Raw genomic sequence first — 22098 nt, forward strand, 5'->3', positions numbered from 1 at the left:
GTCAACACAACCAGTCATTTCCTGGCACTGGTATTAAGCAGAAGATTCATCTTAAAAAACAAAACAAAAAACAAACAAACAAACAAACAAAAAAGAGGGAGAGGAATGTGGCACAATATCCTTTGCTAACCTAGAACACCATTAAAGGGTTATAGAATTCAACCATGAATGGTGAAGAGGGATTGTCTGTACACTGCTCACAGTAAATGTGGCTGTTGTGAAAGAAATGGGTGGAGCAGGAAGGAATGCAAGCCTCAGGTTGAACAATAGCCTGTTTGTGCCTAACAAATTAGAGGGATTGTTCAATAACTTTTCATCCGTGTGAAAATGTAACACGTAAAATACTGCCAAGGTCAGCAAGACCTTTGGTGATCAGCTGTGCAAGTGCTTCTCATGCATGGCGAATTTCTTGCGGGCTGCTTTAACTTGGCACATTTTTCAAAAGACTATCAAAGTGCTGTACGTTTAGGCCAGTTCCTCCCCATTTTATACTTTCTCCAGACCCTTCTAGACATTTCCCATCACCTTCCATTTCATCCTCCAACCTCCCAGTTTTCCCTGGTTAAGTGTCTCATAAGTGCACCAATTTCTAGAAGGGAGAATGATGAATTTCATGTAAGTTAAAAGCAAGAGCCTTTTTATAGTGCTTTAGTGTCAATTACATGGAAGTCTGAGATAGGTGGCATGTAAGTATGATCAGAATAGGACCCTTTACATATAATCTCAAGTGAAGGATTTAGACCGGATATATTTTTATAGAACATTTTAAAAAATAAAATGCATGAATAGAAAAAAAAAAGGCATCATAATATTAAAAAGACATTTTAAACTTCCTTTGCTGAAACATTCATGAACCAATTGAACTATACCTGCCATTCAACCTTAAGGAACTCAGACCCTGCACTGAGAAAAAGAAACAAACCCAAACAAAACAAAAAAGCGACTGCATAATATTGTAACAATGGAGTGCAATGCTACTACAGAATGCAATAAAAACATTAGCGCTGCGTAGTCAAACAGCGCTTATCAAAATAATTTCTGAAATGTTTCCTCTGAAACACAGACAAAGCAATAAAAAGAGGATATATGTTTATCATTTTAAGCATAACAATGTGAGTTAAGAGCTTAAGAATACAAAAGTACTTGGAATGAATAGTGCTACCCTTTTTTTCCTAAGTAGGCATAAAAATATTTTCATTTCCTTCTTATTTTTCCATACCATTAATATCAACAAATGTCATTCATTTCATGTTATCGTTTACAACTTTAAATGCACACGCACAAAAAAAGATACCTACTGCAATAGAAATAGTTGCTTCATTACCTTGTTTGCTACATTTGCAAATGTAAACAGCGAGGCAGAGCCAGAGCCGACTCTAATGCATGATGGAATATCTTTGTTGCATATGTACACGGTAGAAAATAATTATTCAATATGTCAGGCACCATTATTTGAAATGTAATACATTAATATTTACTAGAAAAATAAGTTTTTTTTCTATGTGTTCTCCCAACTTCTTTAATGAAATAAGTTAATCTGACAGTGCATCCAGTAGCTTGTAATATCTTCTACATCCCTGTGGCAAAATAATAAACTACTGGTTGGGACATTATAATGAAAAATTATTAAAGTCAGTTCTTTTACACTCTTGTAGCAAGCATGGAGGCTTGACAACAGCACCTTTAACCAATTGTTTAATATTTAGTTATTTAGCCCTATTTCCCTGAGCAGTTATGCTGCGGAGCTTTCCCTTCATGGATAGTTTTTACAAAGCTTTAAGTATTAAAAAGTACTATGAAGACATATTTAATGCTACTTAGCAAAAGCTGGTATAGGTTTAGCGAAGAGATTGACTGGTACATATACCAACATTATGTCTATGTAGAAGTAACTTTAGATTCCAAGGTTTAGAAAGTACAGCTAATCAGAAAAAAAAAATACAGCAGGTTACCTTGTTCTATGCAAATTAAGCCCAGAGTGTGGCTTCTATATTAAAGACAATTTATTGGAGCAAAATGGTTTAGTCTACACTATGCCAGAAAAGGTGTAGTGATAAAATGGTAGCTAAAAATTGGTTGAGTCTGACAAATGTCTTGATGAAACCAACGCCAAAGCTTTGAGGACAAGGTGACACTAAGGCATGTTTTAAGGCAGAAATTAGCCCAAATTAAAAATACTAAATGACTTCTGGACATTTGTATATTTAAGAAGTCTATTTCCTATATACAGTGTGCATTTGTTCACTATACACCTGCCAGCAATATATACAAACATACATTTTTGTATTCTAGCCAGTTACATAATAGCAAAAGTTTTAGTTGTCTGGAAAAAAAATGGCCGTGAATATTTGTCCTGATTCATTGAATTCTAGATAGTTTTGGTGAGCCATGTACCAAAAGATTATACTTTTTCCTCTCCGGCCACCATTCAATTTGTTTTTCCTTCTTGGTAACCCTCTCATTAATAATAATAACAATAATAATAAAATAAAAAACAAAAGAAAAGAGAAAAGAACAAGGTATTTTATATTGGATAAGGCATGCTCTCTATATGAAGTGCTTTATAGGTCTTCACAAGACATTACAAGCTATTGAATTCCCATCAAGGAAACCTATTTCTGTTTAATTGTGCTAAGTGCTAAGGTTTTACTCTTTAGGTTTTCCATTCTTTTCAGCTTGTGCATTGTTCCTGTGTAGGCCCCTCTGGATGTGAGTTGTAAAGTCATACTTGTCCGTGCAAAGATACTGGCATATGCTGCACTGGAAAGGTCCACTGTCGCCATGGCAACTCATATGCAAAGCATACATCACTTCATCCAGAAAGACAATGCCACAGTGCGCACACTTGGTTGAAAGTTCGTCTTGAGTACTTCTATCAACTTTCTCTATTTTTAGTACATTCAAGGGACCTTCATTTTTTACATTTGGTGGTGCCTTACTTTTCTCCTTGGAGGCACCATTTGCAGTTGGCCCAGGTCTGGAATGCTTTATCGCCAAATCTAGAGGAATGTCATTGTCTGATCCGACAGCTGAAAAATGAGGAGGCAGATTAAAGGTGGGATAAGGCACATAGTTTTGGCAAGGATTTGGTAGGCCAGGCACATGACTCAAGTAGTGTGGATTCCCAGGAACAGACAGCTTATATTTACTCCAGAATCTCAGCCAATCAGCTTCACTCTGAAAGTCATTGTGTACAAATGGAAGTCCAAAGAGTGGGTACTGGTATTTTTCAATAGGGCTTCCAGGTGGTGAATAATTTGGGTGCTTCGCAGGTCTCATGTATTTTTCTATTGGGCTGCCTCTCTCTGAGCTTCCTTTCCCTTCTGATATCGATGAACTATTTCCTGGGTCTCCAGAACTTTCCTGAGGACTTTTTATCTGAATGTGCAAAGGTTGCATCCTTTTGTGAATATCCAGAGTTTGACTGACCAATATTGGCTGCTGAGAAGAATGGCTTTTAGTCAATGAACCCTGGGCCTCATATTTACTCAGGCTGGGAAGTTGAATTTCTCTCTGGTGACCTTCAGTTAAGTGATCATCTGACCTCCTCTCTAATGGGCTTCCATTGACTTGTTCCTCACCGCTACCCCTCTGATGTTTGTTTAGCTGCTCAGCCTGAAGTGCCTCTGGGTTAAGGCGCTTTCTTGTTCGTCTCCTAATGATCTGCTCACCATTGTTCTGCTTAATGATGTTTAAAGGCCTGGGAGTCTGCATGGAACACATACATAATAAATAAAAGAAACACATTAAGTAAGTCTTAGTGACAATGTTCATGCAAATCTAAGTTGTACTTGAGTTAAGACCCACATTACAGGAAAGCTTTAGGGAATGTCTACTTCTACCAGTAAACAAGGTCAGCTAAAACTTTGGAGGCAAACTCTTTATTTTAATAATAAAGCTACCAACTGATGTTTATTGTTACCACATTAAATCTTCCATCTCATATCAGTTAACATACTGTATTTGTTTACTTAAACAGTCATTAAGTGCCCAACCCAATATGTGCTCAGTGCTCTCAACTCTCCCTGATGACAAGTTCTGTATAAGAGCTAGGTAGTATTTATCATTAATTACTTATTATTATTATTATTATTACTACTACTACTACTACTGCTATTACTATTATGTTGGGGAAGTCACGAGGAGTGGAAAAAAGATGAAGGGAGGAAGGCAGGACCACATCGAGTAAGGCAGAGGGAGGGAGATACTGAAGTCTTCATCAGGACAGAGAGTACTTAGTTATCCATTTGCCATCTGCCCCAAAGATGCAGTGCATGTGGAGAGAGAACTATTATGAGAGACCTCTTATGTGAGCACTGAAAGCACTTTTATAAGAAGCAGAAGGAGCAGGGGGAGGGACCATAGTTAGCCCTCTCCACAAGAATGTGGTGAAAGATGGTGCTGAAAGATGATACATGCCACTCTATTGGGCAGACATTAAAGGAGAGCAAGAACAGTCTAAAAGTCATTTCAGTTTGGCATTCTGGTAGCTGATGTTGATCTCAACCAAATGTGCACAGGGTGGCTGGGGGCCAACAGACTGCTCTATGCCCTGCCCACTCAGAAGTGTATTTGGATTTTCCCCCCTCTCCTTAACGCCATGTTAAAGTGTTGATTAAATTCTGGACTAAACTCAATATTTTGAACAACTGGCGCTACATGTGCGATATTATAATTTATATATCTATAAATGGATAACTTTAAATTAAGATTAAAAAGTTCAGTATTGGACTTCATTATTTTTATAGAGCTATTTTCTATCTCGACTTGCCATCTTCGTCTCCCCTTTCGCCTATTTCTCCCCCTAAGGTCGCCTCATTCTAATGGTTAATTGCATCCCAGCCACAGCTGCTACTTGTTAATCTGTTACTTTCTATTAAAAATCTAAATCAGAAGAAATATAAACTTTGATTTAGACGTTTAATAAGTAGTAAAATTTTAACTCAGCGAAAGAGCAGCAACTGAAACAGAGTTATCTCAATGGGATAGCAGCAAGTCTAAAGTGGACAAAATTATGTTTAAGAGAAAATTAGAACATTGTAATATAGATATCATGCATATAAATTGGATAATTTACATTATTAATAATCATTTAAACATGCATTAATAGGAATATATACTTTCTAATACTAGCTCAAGGATCTTTTCTCATCATTAAGACCATCCTAAGAATATGTCATAGGAGTAAAAAGAGTGCTCACTGCTGTTGAACTTTGCTTCCTCTCTCACATGACACTCTTCCTATTCACCCACTGTATTACATTTTCCTAGCAGTATGGATTCCTGATCTGGTTTGACTGCTTAAACAAAATATTAATTTTAACTCCTCATATTACAGATGTGTGAGCCTGTAAATGATTAACACACACGACTTTACTCATGTGAGAAGAGTTGTTCACAAGCCTACTTGCAGGAGCAGGGCTTTAAAGTTATATGTCATTAAGGGTATGTCTATACTGCAATCAGACACACGTGGCTGGGCCGTGCCAGCTGAGTTGGGCTCGTGGGTCTAGGGCTTAGGGGCTGTTTTATTATGGTGTAGACATTTGGGCTTGGGCTGAAGCCTGAGCTCTGGGACCCTCCCACCTTGCAGGGTCCTAGCCCAAATATTTACACTGCAATTAAGAGCTTCTTAGTCCAATTCCCACGAGCGCGAGTCAGCTGGCATGGGCCAGCCACTGGTTTTTAATTGCACTGTAGACATACCCAAGTGTTTAACATATGTGCCTGATCCTGCAAATACTTAAGCATGTGAATTACTTTACTCATGTGACTGTTCTCCAACTAAGTTAAATGGACTACTCACTTGAGCAGAGTCACTCACAAACTTAATAGTTCACATGAATAGGCAGCAAACAGATGGTCGATATTTATGGACTGTTCAAGATATACAGAAAAGTGGGATCTCATTTCTTAAACTATACTGGAGCCCTCAATTTGGTGAATAATAGAAAAAAATAGCAAATACTTTATTTAAAAAAAAATCTTAGATTCGTCAGATATATTATTACATCTTATATATTATATTTTTATTATGATAATGTGATTTGTGAATAATTTGCCCAGCTCTCTACAGTTGGTCAAATTATTAAAAATGTGTGATTAATTTATTTTAAAAGTATCACAAAATTCACTGAATACATTATTCGATGAATATTATTAGACCTCTTAGCTGTTCAACATGATGTGAAATTGGTGTGACCTGACTATGCTAAAAGAAAGTATGTCTGATACTGAAGTTCTTACTCCAGTGCAACTCCCACTGAATTTGTCTGGGGATCTGATCTGATCTGAGTAAGAACTGTTGAGGTAGGTCATGTCATCCAAGGCTGATTAAGATTAGAGCGATGCAAAATGAATAAAAATACAATATAATTCATGGCAAAAGCCAAAATGGTTACATTCTGGTGTTTTGAGAATGGAGACACTATAGGAAAGAGATCCACTTTTTCGTGTTTACAAATCTGCACACTGTATATTCTTGAACATACCGCATTTGTAGTGAGCTAGATACAATTTTCATCAATAAAAATGTTTTTAAAATTGACCAGTTGAAAATGACTATAAATGGTAAAATGATTGTGTGTATTTGTAGGGACCATGATGAATTTGTGAGGTTTTGATTAAAATGTGCACTGTACCATTTCTTAAAAATAATTACAAATTAATCAAGAGTATCATAGAAGTGCTAATGTGAACCACAGGAAAAGACACTAAAACACAAACATTTTCCAGTCACTACTAACAAGTGGTATTTGAGATTTCTCCAACAAATTTTACCCAACACTGAACTGTTTTTGCCAAAAAATATAGACTCAGGTTGACAAAAACTCTTTTCGAACTTGCCAAATTGTTTCAATCAAAATCCCTCTTCCCCCACCCCAAAAAAAAAAAATCAAAATGTTTTGTTTCAACATTTTTAAACAAAATGTTTCAATTTTTTAATGCAAACAATTATTTGTCTTGAATTTTATTTCAATTTTCTGTTTTGAAAAGGTTTCCCTCCCCCAAATCTAATGAACAGAATGTTTCCTTTGACCTGAAATGAATTGTTTTGGAGGTTTCAATTTGCCAAAAAGGACAAAAAAATTCATTTTGGCTCCACCCCAAAATAACTTTTTTCCCCCCAGTTTGGACACCAAATCAAATAATTATTTTTTCAGACAACTCTATCTGAGATATCAGACTTATCTGTTATTTTTAATACAGAGTATCATAGTTATCTTATATACAACTGTATGATTACCAGTTGCAAATATTGACATTATAATGGTAATCACTGTACATGTAGATATTAAGCATCTAATCAGAGTTTGGTGATTAAAGGTCCAAAGCTTGCAAATGTGAGTAATTTTACTCACAAATGTAATATTGTTTAATTTAATGGGTTTGCTTACATACACAACTCACTTTACTCACATAATTAAGTGCCTACAGGATTGGGCCCTTAGTTAACAATCACATAATCCTAGTCTTCTTTTATAAACAATCTGAGTAATGTTTGATTTTCCAATAATAATCACAAAAGTAAATTCAACCTCCATTTTGTATGCAGAATAGAACTAGGTGACATTTTCCCAGTTTATTTGCCAAAAAATGCAGTTTCAGCTTGACCAAAACTATTTGTGAATTCAAGTCAAATCTAGTGAATATTTTTAACCAAAAATTATTTTTGTCAAAATGTTTATTTTTTGACATTTTCAAAATGAAACATTTGACTTTTCATTCTGAAATGGCATTTAAGAAATGTATCTAGGTTTATTTTTAAAAACCAAAACAAACAAACAAAAATAAATCCACCCAGCAAACAAACAAATGAAAAAAAAAGCATAAAGAACACCCAAAAGTGGAACAAAACAAAAAGAAAAAAAAAATTGGATCGAACAAAATGCTTTTTTAGACCCAAACTTAAAATTTTTGTGTTTTCATTTCAGCAAGGAAAACCAAGAAAGTCCCATTTTCAGTCAACCCAAAACAATTTTTTTTCAGATTTTTAGTTCAGCCTCTGAACCGAAAAATCAATTAGATGTTCATCTTTAATGAAGAGATTTATATAGAAAACTGTATTTCACCAGGTTCATGCATTCTTTGTCAAAAGAAAGTCACAAGATACTGTATTTTGTTTAATCATGTTTAAGAAATTATCTCAAAAGAATGATTTTCTTATTCAAATTATTTCTTAAATGAAGTCAGTTTACACTGTAGTTGTTCAGTTATCATATCCTGGCAAAGTGGAAGTTTAATTACTTTTTTGGCCTTTGATTGGCCAAAGTTCAATTAAAAGCTTTAATGTCAGTGCCCATTAAACAGCAGCTTATTGCTATGCTTGAACAATGGAGCTAAAAACTAGTGTTATCTTTCCACAAGCAATATACTAATAAACAAAGGGTTTATTACTTACTACCAATTACTACTGTTGGCAGCACACATTTTATGTGGATTATTTCCAATGGGTCATGGGGGTTTTATGAGGTCTTTTTATCTAAAAACTGAATCTTGTAATTCTGATCTATTCACTAGGTTGTACTGATAGTTATGGTAAAATACCAAAGGGTATCATTTATTTTTAATAATGAACATGAGATATTTTTATAGAAGACACAAAAAACAGTCAAACCTAAATATCAGATCAGTGTTCAAATGCAGAATTGTCTTTCCCTTCAAAATCTCTTTAGCACATTCACAAGGCATGAATTTTCTTTAAAACAGAAAACATATTTGGAACTTGAGGAGAACTCCATGAGGATGTTGTATTCAGACAGTTCCATCCAACATGGTAACCGCAGATCATTAGTTGCATGTCAGTCCAGCTTGTCCCAGGATGATGTTGTTTGACTGGTTGGGTTGTTTTGTATCTAAAAACTGTTCTACTTAACCCCAAATGACAGCATTTAGCAATTAAAGTTGACATTTTAGATTGCTGGTCAGGCTGCAATTAGAATATTGTAAAAAAAAATTTTTTCCACAAAACAGCTGCAGTGGGACTTGAGTAAGCAGTAATGTCTGATGGCTTGCACACGGGACTGGGGATAAGATTTCCAAAAGCACCTGTGTCCCATTTTCAAAGTGACGTAGGCACTTACAAGCCAAAGTGGAACTGAAATTCAATGGATCTTAAGATCCTATGTCACTTTCAAAAATGGGGAGAGGGTGTTTTTGAAAATTTTGCCCTGGCAACCATAAACTCAGATTTCTAATCTTGGCTCTGAGCCTAACTTCACACGTTGCCTTGGCAAAGTCCCAAACTCTTTACCTTAATTTCCCCGTCTATAGAAGAATGATAATTAATCATTGCAACATCCCTGTGAGGTGGGTAGTTAGTTAATGGGCCCAATTCTGCTCACCTTCCTCTCCCAAGTAATTCCATTAAAGTTAGTAGCAGAATTCATATAAACTCATATTTGACATTTGGGCTCCATCCTTGAAAATTCTGAGTACTTTGGCCCCAATCCAAAAAAGCACTTAAGCATGGCTTTGCTGAATCACTACCAGAGTGCTCAGCACCTTTCAGGATCGAGCGCAATATTTGAAAGAAGGGAAGCAACATAGATAACCAGTGATGATATTATTATTACTTACTTCATGCCCAATCTAATAAAATGCTGAATTTTACTCCTGCAAAGTACTGAATGCCTTCAATTGAGCAGCTTCAAAGAAAGTTGAGGGCTCTCAGTATTTGCAGTAGATTATAAGCATCACACAGATTTGGGCTCTGTATATAAGGAAAATAAAACAATACAACTTTAAGATATTTATTAAAAGAAGGAAAGGGGGGGAAAAGAGAAAAATAGAATTATATAGGCAAGAAGCAATGTTTCTATTTCTGATTTCTAATTTTAGAAACTTTTTTTCTGGACTCCTACATAAATATGAGCTTTGTTCAATTTGGAGAGCTTTTGTTACAACATACTGTATGTCTTTAAATGAAATTCCCAGAAAGGAAACCATTTTTCCTTATTCTGTATCAAAATAATTAAATGCATCACTGGTGATCTCAAACATGTCTCTCCACAGCATCCCAGCTTGTTTCATAATGAATCACATCTGATCACAAAGTGACCATACTGAAAAAAACCCTGTTAGGAAATTAACTGCAGGCCAGGGAGTGGTAGTAATCATACAACCAGACAAGACCACAACAGCCCAGCTTCAGCTTAGCTGTATAAACCTTTTTCCTGAACAAACTAGTAAGTTCTTCCTACCGAATGAAGCTTCTGATAGAGGCCACACGCATTGCATACATATCCACCATTTGCATTCTTTCGCCAGAGAGAGGTCTTTGTGGTCAGGCAATTGGCACAAAAAACTCCTGAGCCTCTACGTCTCTGAAACAGGAAGAAAAAAAAGAGATAGGTCAAAGGTGAGTCACATGATCTGCGGAGTTAGGACAAATCAACACAGGAGTTTTGTCTCTTGACTGGCAACAATGACAGTATAAAACCACACTTCCCATAATGAGGTCAGGTTCAATTGTGCTTAATAGGCACCACTGATTTTCATTATAATTAACCCTACAGTGATGGATGAGGTGTGTGAAACACCAAAGCCTTTTCAGAATAACAGCTTTAACTTTTTGAACTTTAGGTTTTGTGACTTTAATGTTGGTTTCTAAATACTGAATTCTGAAATACACTCTTTTGAAACTGACAGAGAACACTCTGCAAAGTTTTGCTGTTTTGTTCACTGTACTTCCATTGCAAAACATTTTTTTTGTTTGCTTTATTTCAAAGTGCGATCAGCAACAAGTCTAAAAATACATCATTTCCAATTAATTCCAGTTTTCATCTGCTCGTACCAGTTCCTGTAACTGAGCTTATACTTCATTAACAGAATGCATGACTTTCAGTTACAGTCTTTCCCACTTAATTCTAAAATCTACATATACTGCCACATATTTCCCACAGCCAACTGAGAAGCAGGAGTAACCTCTGCCAAACAAGTAAGAGTACAGTGATACTACTGAGACATCTTTTGAACTTCATCCGAAACCCAGACAACACGGTCTCATCAATGGATTGATTTATTTATTTTATTTTAGTCTGACAAAGAAAGACATGGAACAGTTCCTCCAAATACAAACTGATTTTTAACCCAGGCTGAGCTCTGCATTCATCAACTTTAATAATGATCCAAGAATATTTAGAAATAGACACGTTTATGAGTATTGCTTGTTACATTTTTTCTATGAAATAATGATTTCATTAAACTTCTCATTTAAACAAAAGTAAGGCTGTGTTTGTGGGCACAAATACTAACAAGCAGGAAATGGAATTCTTTAGCTGAAAAAGAAATCTGAATTTCAACTCTGCTCCCCACTTGCAAAGAAAAGAATTTAATAAGAAGTCTTCATCTCAGATAAGAATGGGTTGGTATGGGGGAGAATAGTCTGGGTGAAAACTAATTTCATTATAAATTAAAAATTACTAATACTATAACTCAGAATTTCAGGGTTTCATAAAATTTAAGTAATTTATTTAACTTTAATCCATACTGTGGAAGAGTGGTATTCATGCCAAAAAAATACAATGGTTATAATTGTACTCTGATACATTTCAAATGGAAAGCTTTCTGCAGACATAATTTTGGCTTCAAGACTGGAACACTTTCTTGGCATTGAAAGGGCATTTGATTCATCGGGTGTTTCACAATGTATCACTAAAAAGACCTGGTGAGCAGCCAGTTCCCTATAGGGTAATTTTTCCATCCAGATGCAAGTGCTATCAGAGGCCCTCGTCAGCTAAACTAATTATGATCTTGCATTTGCTGATGCCTGCTCACTCTAACGTTCGACATCCTCCATTAATCATCAATACAAGGAAAATGAATGAAACGTAAAGAAACGAGGGCCGGTAAACTGCACAGCCATAAAAATCTGAAATGAGTGCAATAATTTAACAAGATTGGGGAAATGTTTTTAGTGAGCACAAAGTCAGGCGAACAATTGCCCTTTTAAACCAAGAACACAATTTTGTTAGTATAGCAGATTGTGCTACTTTAAGGTGATATAATCAAATCTAGATGGTTATCGAGATAATCTCTCTTTCAGCCCCTCACATCATCCCCTTACTCCTTCCCCTAAATCAGAATCAGCTTTTTCTAAATCTGGATGCTACAAGTCCAAACTATATACGACAGAGTTCAGCAAATGCTCAACTTAGTGCATTTGTTAAACGTAATCCATGTTGGGAATGCATGTTTACCTAATAAGTAAATAACTGCATCTCATTTCTTTTGTGGCTACCCAACCAGCTTATCTTTGCCAAACTTCACCTGGCTGCCAAATTATTTTCCTTAGGGTGCAATAAAAGTTTCACTAAACTAACTCCAATTTGGTCCATATGAAGGTTTCCAAAGCAAAACAACTTTATATTGCCAGGATGCAGATTCTATTGCGGAACCACTCTATTATTCCTAGTTTTTCCTTCTTGAGAGTATGAGTTCTTGCTGTGGTGTGTTAAAGAAGGTGGAGTATTAATTTGAGTGAGTCTATCCACCCTTTTCACTGCCCTGCGCCTGATGGCTGCATGCAGCAAAATGCCCTCTAACAAGGTAACGGAAGACATAATATATATAAAATTATGACAAGGTAACCCAGGCTGTAGCATGTCCAGATAGCTTTCTCACATATACCGGTATTAATGGTGGAACCGAAGGTGCACAGAACTCATGGAATATTTACACCCCACTCTTTGTTAGGCTCTATGACATTACTGTAGCACAGCATTGCTCAAAAGAGTAATTTTAATTAATATTAATAAAGAAGCAAGGTCCTGTCAAAGCTATACATTAATTCCAACAAATTAAGATAGTGCTTAGTTTTGAATAAATCCCCAAATCTATAGAAAACAGAATCACAAAAGTTATATCTCTGCTGACTTGGTAAATACATTTTTTTAAATATTTTTTGAGATTTTCAAAGCAGTGCAGGGGATTCAGCTACACATCCTCCACTATAAATAATTGAAGATATGTGGATACATTCCCTGCACTGATCTGAAAATTGCAATTACTACCTTTAATTCATTTAGCTTATTTTTTTTACATCTTATTTCTATGTCACTTTCAGTTCATAGTAAGATAATCAGAGATAATCTTCCTTCCATCTGAGGATCTCAGTATGCTTTAGGAGCATTAATGAATTAACCCTCATAACATCCCAACAAGGCAGGTAAAAAAATATTATCCATATTTTTTTAATACCAATTGTGAAGCAGACACACAGAAATTTTAAATTGACTTGTTTGAGGTCACTTATGATGATTGTGGCAGAGTCAAAACTCCTGACTCCAGTTTTGTTTATTAATCAAAAGACATCCTTCATCTCAAAGTATAACCAAGGTATCATGCTCATGTCTTGTAAGAAACCAAGGCAGCTATTTTTATAAGCATATATTTGTTTACCTTAAAAACATTGTTATGTAGTTTTCTTCTCCTAATGAAACCAGTCTTTTAACAAAGAAAATATAAAAGTATCCTTTTTGCTTTCCCCAGATAGTTTCTGTTGTATTTAAAGTTTTACGAAGGCTGATGTCCAGCACAGATTATCAAAAATATTTACTTTGTGTAACTTTTGTTTTTAACCCATATGTGTTTTTATGGCTTGAACCAGCCTAGTTTTTAATATACAAACTTTGTGTTCGCTAGTAACTTCCAGTGATGATGGCAAATTCATAGCATGGATCCTTTTTCTACGGCGTTTGTTAAGAAGCAGTCATTATGGCCCCAGGTCAGCAAAGCACATACTTAAGTTCATCCCTCTGCAGCATAGCACTAATGTAAATCCTTACGACCATCTGACTTAAATAAGACCTATGCATGTGCTCAAGTGCTTTGGTGAATATGGGCCTATGGCAGCAATTAATAGAAATTTGTTGTATTCTGTTTTGGCCTTTCCTTCATATGAACACATATGCTATCATAGCCACAACAGTGTCACAACAGCAGCCCGGGAAAATGATAGTGACATAACCAGTCATAGGGTTTGAACCACAGACAACATGGTCTAATTCTTCAAACAATGCCACCAATACTAATTGGAGTTATCCATGTAAATGTCCTGTACATTCTTGGGAGAATAAATCCAAAGGGTCTAAATAACTAAAATATGTCTCTACTCAATCAATCTTCAATCATCTGTATCCTTATAAGCACTATATAGTAATCACAAATCCTGAAGGGACCACTATAGTTAGGAGTCCGTCACTGTTTCCATTCCAGTTCCTAGATTTGGGTGTTTAATATCTCAGTTGTCTCAAATCACATAGGGCTGAAACTTGGCACACAGGTTTGTCAGCCCAGATGTGGCTATTTTTTTGTACTGAAAACTTTATTTAAATCAGTTCAGCTGTTTATAATATGGAGACTGGCCAAAAATGAAAAAAAAAACACCTCAGGTTTTTAGAAACATTTTGACAAATCTAGGGCTGTAAAGGCTTAGTTTTAGAAAAAAGAAAAACATCTTCAAATCTGACTAGCAGCGAGACAGCCACATGGTTTATTATTTTGAGGGGAAATACTTTTATACAATTAAACTATGAGAGTTTGTAATTAGTCACTGAGCATGTGCAGTAGATCACTCTTTCTAACTGTTTTCTATGAATAGGAACCATATTGAAACCATGTAATTGCATAACATCCCTTGATATGCAGATTATTTACTCACATTTTTTATGGTTTCATATCTTGGCCGTTTCAAATCAAATCAGTCTGAAACTTGGCATACATGTTGTCAAGCCTGAATTTCCCCCAAATATTTGTTTTATCTCCTTAAGCTATTCTTCAGTTTCCAATACTTTATTTAAAACAGAACTTAGTATCAGTACTTTTTAATAATTATAAAAACAATGTAGAATATCAAATGAATAGCCCCAGTCCATTTATTAGGAGTATTTGCAGAATCAGGTCCTTGTTTTAGAAAAGTAATAATGCGCACTAAATAGTACTTTATAATTAAAAAAAAACAGTGCAGCTTAGTACAATTTGTGATTAGAGCTTTGCAATTATTCTAGCAGTGTCACTATGCTTTATGCTTGTTACACAAGCACTTAAAATATAATGAATTTATGCAATTTATGGGACTTAGCTTAGAACACACACCTCTTTCGCCCCCCTAACAGCATAGCCAAAACTACCGCTTAAGAACTTTTGGGCTTTAGCTAGCTAGACTAAGTAAGGGTTCTAATACTATTCTGGTACCAATGAAAGACATTCCTCCTTTCAAAATTCATGTCAAAGGATGCTTTTTTGAAACTCAAAAAGGCTCCACAGGCATCACCCAAACATTTTTCTTCCATCACCAGTCTTGGTTCTTGGACATACAAAACTTGCCTGCTTTGCTGATTACTTTCACTTCTCCATCAGGCAATAATGAAGGATGATGCCTGAATGGGATTCTTTGACATTTCTGGTTTTCTATTGTGCCAGAAGTGAAACATACTGCAATCTGGTTCCAGAAGACAAGATACACAGAAATCATAAATAGTACTACAGGATGAGTGTATCTGGGTGTTGGGCTGCATGATACTCTCCTCCATTAGGGATAAAAGAAGGAAACTTTTAGCCCTAAAAATGTTCGACTGCATGCTCACTGCACAATTTACAAACTTTCCTAAATTTGTCAAAACAGTTTCCCCTTCCAAACTTATGGAAGTCACCGCACATCATCAAGGGTTCTGTCCATATGCAAATTTTCAAATTTTAGTTGCTGTAGCCATGTTTACAAATTAAAAAAGTAAAGTGTTTTTTTCTGTGTCTTCATAACGCAAAAGAATCACCTTCAAGAATAGACCAGAGAAAATTTCAGCCCCAGAGTTTGATTTTTCAAAAAGATACAAATCTAAAAGGGAGTTAAAATGGAAATTGTTTTCAACTTTAATTAGGAGATACCAATTGTCTCCTGAAGTCATGTCAAAGTGCCAAACCAAAAGTACTCAAATATAAAATACCTACTCTCAGGTACAACATTAGGAATTACTTATTTTGAAAATGTGTGGTGGAGAGGGGGAAAGGAGAGGAATGCCAAGAGAGAGGTTAATATTACATGCATAATTCAAAGTAAAAGTTTAGTAGAATTTTTGATGGTTTGATGCGACAATATCTTTCAACTTCTGACAACACACTCTGCATTGACAACTATTAAGTACAGGAATCAATTCTTAGGGAAAAGCAAAATTCAGCAGAAGTATAGAAAGCAGAAGTATAGAAAGATCAGATTATTTAAAAAAATAAAAATAAACATTAATATCAGAGCAGCCTTTGAAAATTCTACTCTCCCATTCCCCTGGGGAAATAAATATTTTGATGTGCAAGTAAAATACATTTCAGTTTTTTATAGCATCATAAAAGAAAGCGAGTACCTGGGCTGGTAACATATTTTGTAAGATGTCTTTAAAGATACAGTACCTTTCACTAGTGCAAAAACAAATAAATAAAACCTGGCAGTCCACCTATCAGTTAAAACAACAACAATAACAAAAGTGTGCTGAAATAGCCTACAATACTAAGATTTCATTACTGTTACAACTAGAGAACACTTGCCAGTCAAATCAAGAAGAAAATAAACAAACACACAAAGCAGATATATAAGTAACAGTAAGCACATTTGTTGTATCCTTCATCCATTCCCAATTCCCCACCCTTTCTCTACCGTCTTACCCTGCCAAATGATATTTAATCTTTACCCAGGAAGATGCTGATGCCCAGCAGTTACAGTCTAAGTGCCACAGGCTGGAACTGATCATTATTTAATTATTGGTTAGGTTAAGAACTATACAGAGCTATGTGATTGCATACAGAATCATAATAATACATTCTGTGATGCATTACCTTTTCCTTATTGCATTTAAGCACTAACCTGCGACATTCTGGAGCGTGCAGTGTCTCTTCCCAGCAAGGCAAATTACAGAGGAATAACTGTAATTTCATATCTTCCCCCAAGATAATACTGTGAGGACTGACATAAAAACTATGGAGACATTTGTGCGGATTGTAAATTCTTTGGCACTGAGGCTATTTTCTTATTAATTATGTGTGTGTACAGTGCACTGATAAGCTATTAGAAGTACTTTCAATTGGAGACATTTATTAGCATAGTTTACAATGAGTTAAATGATTAACTGATGAAGCATTGTTTTAAACAAGAGCGGTTTCTTAAAACTGCCATTTTAACTAGATTTGAAAAGCTTTTCGGGGCCTGATCCTGCAAGCTGTTGAGCAGCCTTAACTCCTAGTGAGGGCACTAAGCTACAGCTACTAAAATATGGTATGGGCCTGCTAGGGCAGAGTTTTGCCATTGACTTAAATGGCAGGAGGATTCAGTTCTCCATGCAGGTAAATCTAATTTCTATTTTTAAAAGTTTTAATAACACTATTAAAAAAATTTACGCCAGAATCCTGAATTTTCTTAACAATAACGATATCATTTTGTAATGACTGAAATCTATTCACAAGGGGAAAAAAATCCTTCTTCAATAACTCACCAAGTCAATTACACAGGAAAGTACTGTAATAGGCTGTCCTCCGTCAACTAGCTCACGTACACGACTTCCTTTTCAATTACCAACTTGTCTGCATTGCCATCTGTAAAAACGAACACATACCTTGTGCTGCCAGTTTCTGCTCTTGCACTTCCATTAGTGGAACTGGCTGCAGCTGCTCAAGAAGAAAGCACTGATTGTCTTTGTTTTCCTAAAGCTTAGTTCTATTTTTCTCCCTACCATGCACATATCAACTCTAGATAATGCATTGTCTCTGCCAGGGTGCACTCAGAAGTACTAAGGTCCTGTTTAATTAGTGATCTGTTTTTTCTTCATCAGAGTATAACGTAGCAGAACTACCTAGGGAGCCTCTATCAGTCTCTCCATCACCTTTAAGACATTCGCACCAGAGCAGATTTTATCAGTAGCTCAGTAACTGTTATAAAAATAACTATGTGCTACTGACTAGTCTTTTTCACACATTTCAAAATCATATTGAACAGAGCACTGCAGCTGTTTTTAAATTAATATTTAAGGACCAATGGAAATTAAAAGTAATTAATTTTAGGATTAATAATATTTCATGTGCAAAATATTGAGGATAATATACTAGGATAGAACAGATAATCACTCTGTGTGTGTGTGTGTGTGTGACGGAGAGTGAAAGCGAGAGAGAGAGCATGTGTGTGCGTTTGTGCTCTGTCTCTCACCTCAAATACTGACTATAAACTTCTCCCCACTAATGATTTGCTGAAAAGGAATCATGCTCTATTACATTTCTGAACTACTGCCTAAAAATCAGGCATTAGTTCACACAGATTACTGCTTCTTGTGTGATTCCTTGTGTTTTGTGGCTGCTGCAGCATAAGCATACTAAGAAAAATCTCCAGATGAGATTTACATCCTTTATATTAGTTAACAAAATTTTAAAAATAACATCAGAAAGAGTGTAATACAACAAACACAACAGTGATTTATTTTCAAGCAACAACTGTATAAATTATCTTCAGTACCAGTCCTAGACATATTAAAGGAGACATCACAAAAGCTGGAAATTGTTCCTACACTTTAATTTCTTTAGCGCTAGATCAAAATGTTCAACCTTGGGTGTTTAAAGTTGGGACTGTAAATCTATAATTAGGCACCTATATAAATGGACATGTTTCCTGAGGTGCAGAGCTTTGTCAGTTGAACCATTTATTTAGATGTCTAAATGTGGAGTTAGGTGCCTAAATTAGGCACCAATATTTGAAAATGTGGGCATAAATACATACAGAAAGACTCTTCATTTATCTCATGAAATAATTGCATTGGTCAAATGAACCAATAAAAGTGTAGGAAAGATCTGTCCATATTTTTTTAATATCCCTTAGTTTTGAAGAGCTGCAGTAGCAGCCAGCAGACATTTGCAGAGCTTAGCTAATGTGGTAGTTATTGAGAGACCCAATCCTGCAATCAATTCATGCTACAATGAGAGTTTCAAGCTTGAAGCTGCTGGAGTTCCTGCATCTCACCTATTGGTGTCAGGTTCCCACTTCCACAGAAACGGACATCAGATGGGCAAGATATGTTTTTTGTTTTTTAAAACACAGCCATTTAAAAAGCATTCCCTGACCTTATTAAAGCCTATTTGATCTCTGTTAATAGAGAATGGATCGCAAAGCACTGCTCCCCCTAATAGGCAGGTTTTGAGAGTAAGAACTCTCAGTTGCAGATTTCAGCCACCAGCTTCCAAAACCAGAGATGGAAAAGCTCTTAAGGGGTAACATTTTCAAAAGCTACTAAGTGACTTAGAATCCTCAGTCCCATTGCCTGTAGATGGGACTTAACCTCCTGACTTACTTGCTTAGATGCTTTGACAATGTTACCCAAAGTCTGTCAATTAAATCTGAAAATATTTACAATTTTACTTTTTGAAATGATTTTCTAAAGTGTATCCTTATCCTTGATCCAATTTTTAGACACTCTTTAGAGCAGTGGGGGAAATTTTAAAAAGGCACAAAGGGCAGGGAGATACCCGACTGCTATTGCAGATCAATGGGAATAATTTGCCTAACTGACATTTGAAAAATCTTTCCTGGTATCTTTAATGTTAAAACATTTAATTTCTTAAAAACAACAACAAAACACTTCATATAGGGCAGTTTCACTACATGCACTTCTTGAGGAGTTAAAGGAAATACCCCTTCAGTCTGATGACTCCCAATCTCCTTGAGGCATATTGGTATTAGGGTCAGATCCACATCCCATTGAAATCAATAGGAGTCTGCCCATCTAGCTTTGGATCAGGCCTTTATTGCAAGCCTTGTCTCGTGCTATTGCTACAGTGGTTTCCATTAAAAAAACAACATGTACCAATCAATATGAAACAATTACCATAGTTATTTCCTATTGTAAGCTTAGGGAGGACAATATGGCACCAAACCTAAGTGGTTAGATCTAGCCTAAGCATCTTTTCTATGTCCCATGATCTTACTTTAAGCAAAATAATAGATTTAGGGATAATTTTTATAGTTTATATTTTTATACCTATTCCACCTTTAAATGGATAAACTCTTCCCTTTTTAACTTAAACTTTCTTTAATATGTGATGGTTGTGGATCAGATATAGAGGTTTTTCCTTCTTTGTATTTGTTTATGTACTTGGCTTTAAAAATAAGATCCATAAAAATTCTATTGATAGGATAATGTTATTAAAATAGAAACTTATCAGGGTTCAAAACCATTTCCACTATAGAATATGTACAGGTGATAAATTATTTACAAAAGGCCTTTCCTAGTCTCTACAGTCAAAAGGAAATATATTGGGAATGGTTAAGAAAAGATTAATAAAACATCAGCTATAAGGTCTACAACAATTATAGGGTATGTCCCCTAGTTCATATTAAGATTTAAATGCATATTGTTTTGTTGCAGAATAATTTAGGGTATTCTGTGGTTTTACTTATAAATACAAAGAAGAGAAGAAAAAGAACAATTTCCCTACCATTATGGAGACATTTCTTCTTGAGCACTTCCAACATCCCTTCCTTTAACAGTCCAGGATTTTGGAACAAGTGAAGAGAGCAAGTTCTATTCATGACACAGGATGTGTTGGGAGTTTGAGGCCAGTACAAGTATACAGACCTTCAGTCTGATAGGATGTATTCAGTAAAGGTGTTAGTTCAATACTGAGTCACAGACTATTAACTAAAGACTTTTAAAAATCTATGACGTAGTATAGGACACTATACAAAAATTGATAGTTTAATCATGAAATCTAAGCATTAATAGATCTGTGCAAAAACCACAAAAGCAAAACTCTGGTGGTTAGTATTAGGAGGGAAAATCCCTAGATTCCCCATCAAGTTTGGTCCTGTGGAGGTAGCAGCGTTTGTGATTATTTTCTAAATTGGCTTGACTCACGTTGAATTATTTGTTCAGGAACTTAATTCAGAGCAAAAAATTTGGGACAGACCTACAGCACAGTAAAGGAGAACATTTATTTTGATAACATATCCAAGTAATAATTTGAGGTTCCTCTTCCTGTTGCCGTGCTATGGATTTGTGTATAATGTGTTCAGTGTATTTTTATACACAAACATATACACACAAACACATGAGAATATAGCTACAGCCCAATTATTTTTATTTTATTTTCAGACTAATATGTTTCCAATGTCTCTGGTCTAATTGCTACTTTCCCTTTAACATTAAAAGAAAGGGGCACCCTCTTAACTTGCTCAAGGCAGCAGTTTCAAAGTTCACATAGTTAGAGTCCCTTTCTTACCGCATATAGCCTGAACTGCACTGAAATGATTGTTTTTAATTCCAGTTGGCATTGTGAGTCTATTGCTGGCAGCAGTCACCATTCTGTTAAATGGCATCAGTTTGACATCAGCAGTATGGGAGCCAAATGTAAGAAACCAAGAGTGCTTTTTCCATTGTGAGTTCTTTACATATAGGATGAAATTTACCTGCATAGTGTCAGAGTAATCAGGCTTTATTTGGGAAAAACACAAGGGATGGGAAGGTAATATTAATGAAAACCAGCACCGAGGTGGGACGGTGAGGTACAAAGCAAGCCTTCCTCCATTGTCAGAGCTAATTTACCCTACACTCTTTCTGAGGTACCACTAAGGCTGCTTAAATGAAGTTGCCTGGGCAGCAATGCATTGTAAATGCATTCAGTGCCCTTGCTAAAGCAAATGTAGAACAGCAACTCATCAGCATAATCTTCATGGTAGGTAAATATTATTGCATCCATTTTACAACTGGAGAAGCAAATGTGCAGAGATTTATATGACTTACCTAAGTCCAGTGGCAGAGCAGAGATTAGAACTCAAAATGAACTCCTAGGTCCTGTCCCCTGATCAGTTCACTAGACTATGCTGCTTTGGTTTGCGTACAACATTTTTGTGGCTTCCAGTTCTGTACACTGAGCTCCCAAACTGCTGGTGCCACAAATGATATGATGTCACCCTGCAGCCTGACCATTGCTATTATCAGTAGGCTCAGAAATACCAGTTTGAAATTAAAATGTTAGTCCTTCAACTTCCCATGCGACTAATGTGTGGGCAAAATGGATGGAACTTTTCATTAAGAGGCTACATTCAAAATCATTTCTGTTGTACTGGTGAAACTA

The 22098-nt window shown here is 35.7% G+C and overlaps 1 protein-coding gene across 2 annotated transcripts in view; it reads right to left on the minus strand.

Moving 5' to 3' along the window:
• Nucleotides 1–624: 624 nt before the first annotated feature.
• Nucleotides 625–22098, minus strand: part of TRPS1 (transcriptional repressor GATA binding 1) — a 267386-nt gene continuing 245912 nt past the window's right edge. For both annotated transcript variants that reach the window (XM_026646121.2, XM_026646113.2), the window contains exons 6-7: nt 10203–10325; nt 625–3708 (exon numbers count right to left, since the gene is read on the minus strand). In XM_026646121.2, coding sequence (XP_026501906.1) covers nt 2647–3708; nt 10203–10325 — 1185 coding nt within the window. In that variant the 3' untranslated portion in view covers nt 625–2646. The remainder of the gene's footprint in view (nt 3709–10202; nt 10326–22098) is intronic.

Source organism: Terrapene carolina, unplaced genomic scaffold, assembly GCF_002925995.2.
Source record: "Terrapene carolina triunguis isolate 2854851 unplaced genomic scaffold, T_m_triunguis-2.0 Scaffold58, whole genome shotgun sequence".
In the NCBI taxonomy this organism is placed as follows: domain Eukaryota; kingdom Metazoa; phylum Chordata; order Testudines; family Emydidae; genus Terrapene; species Terrapene triunguis.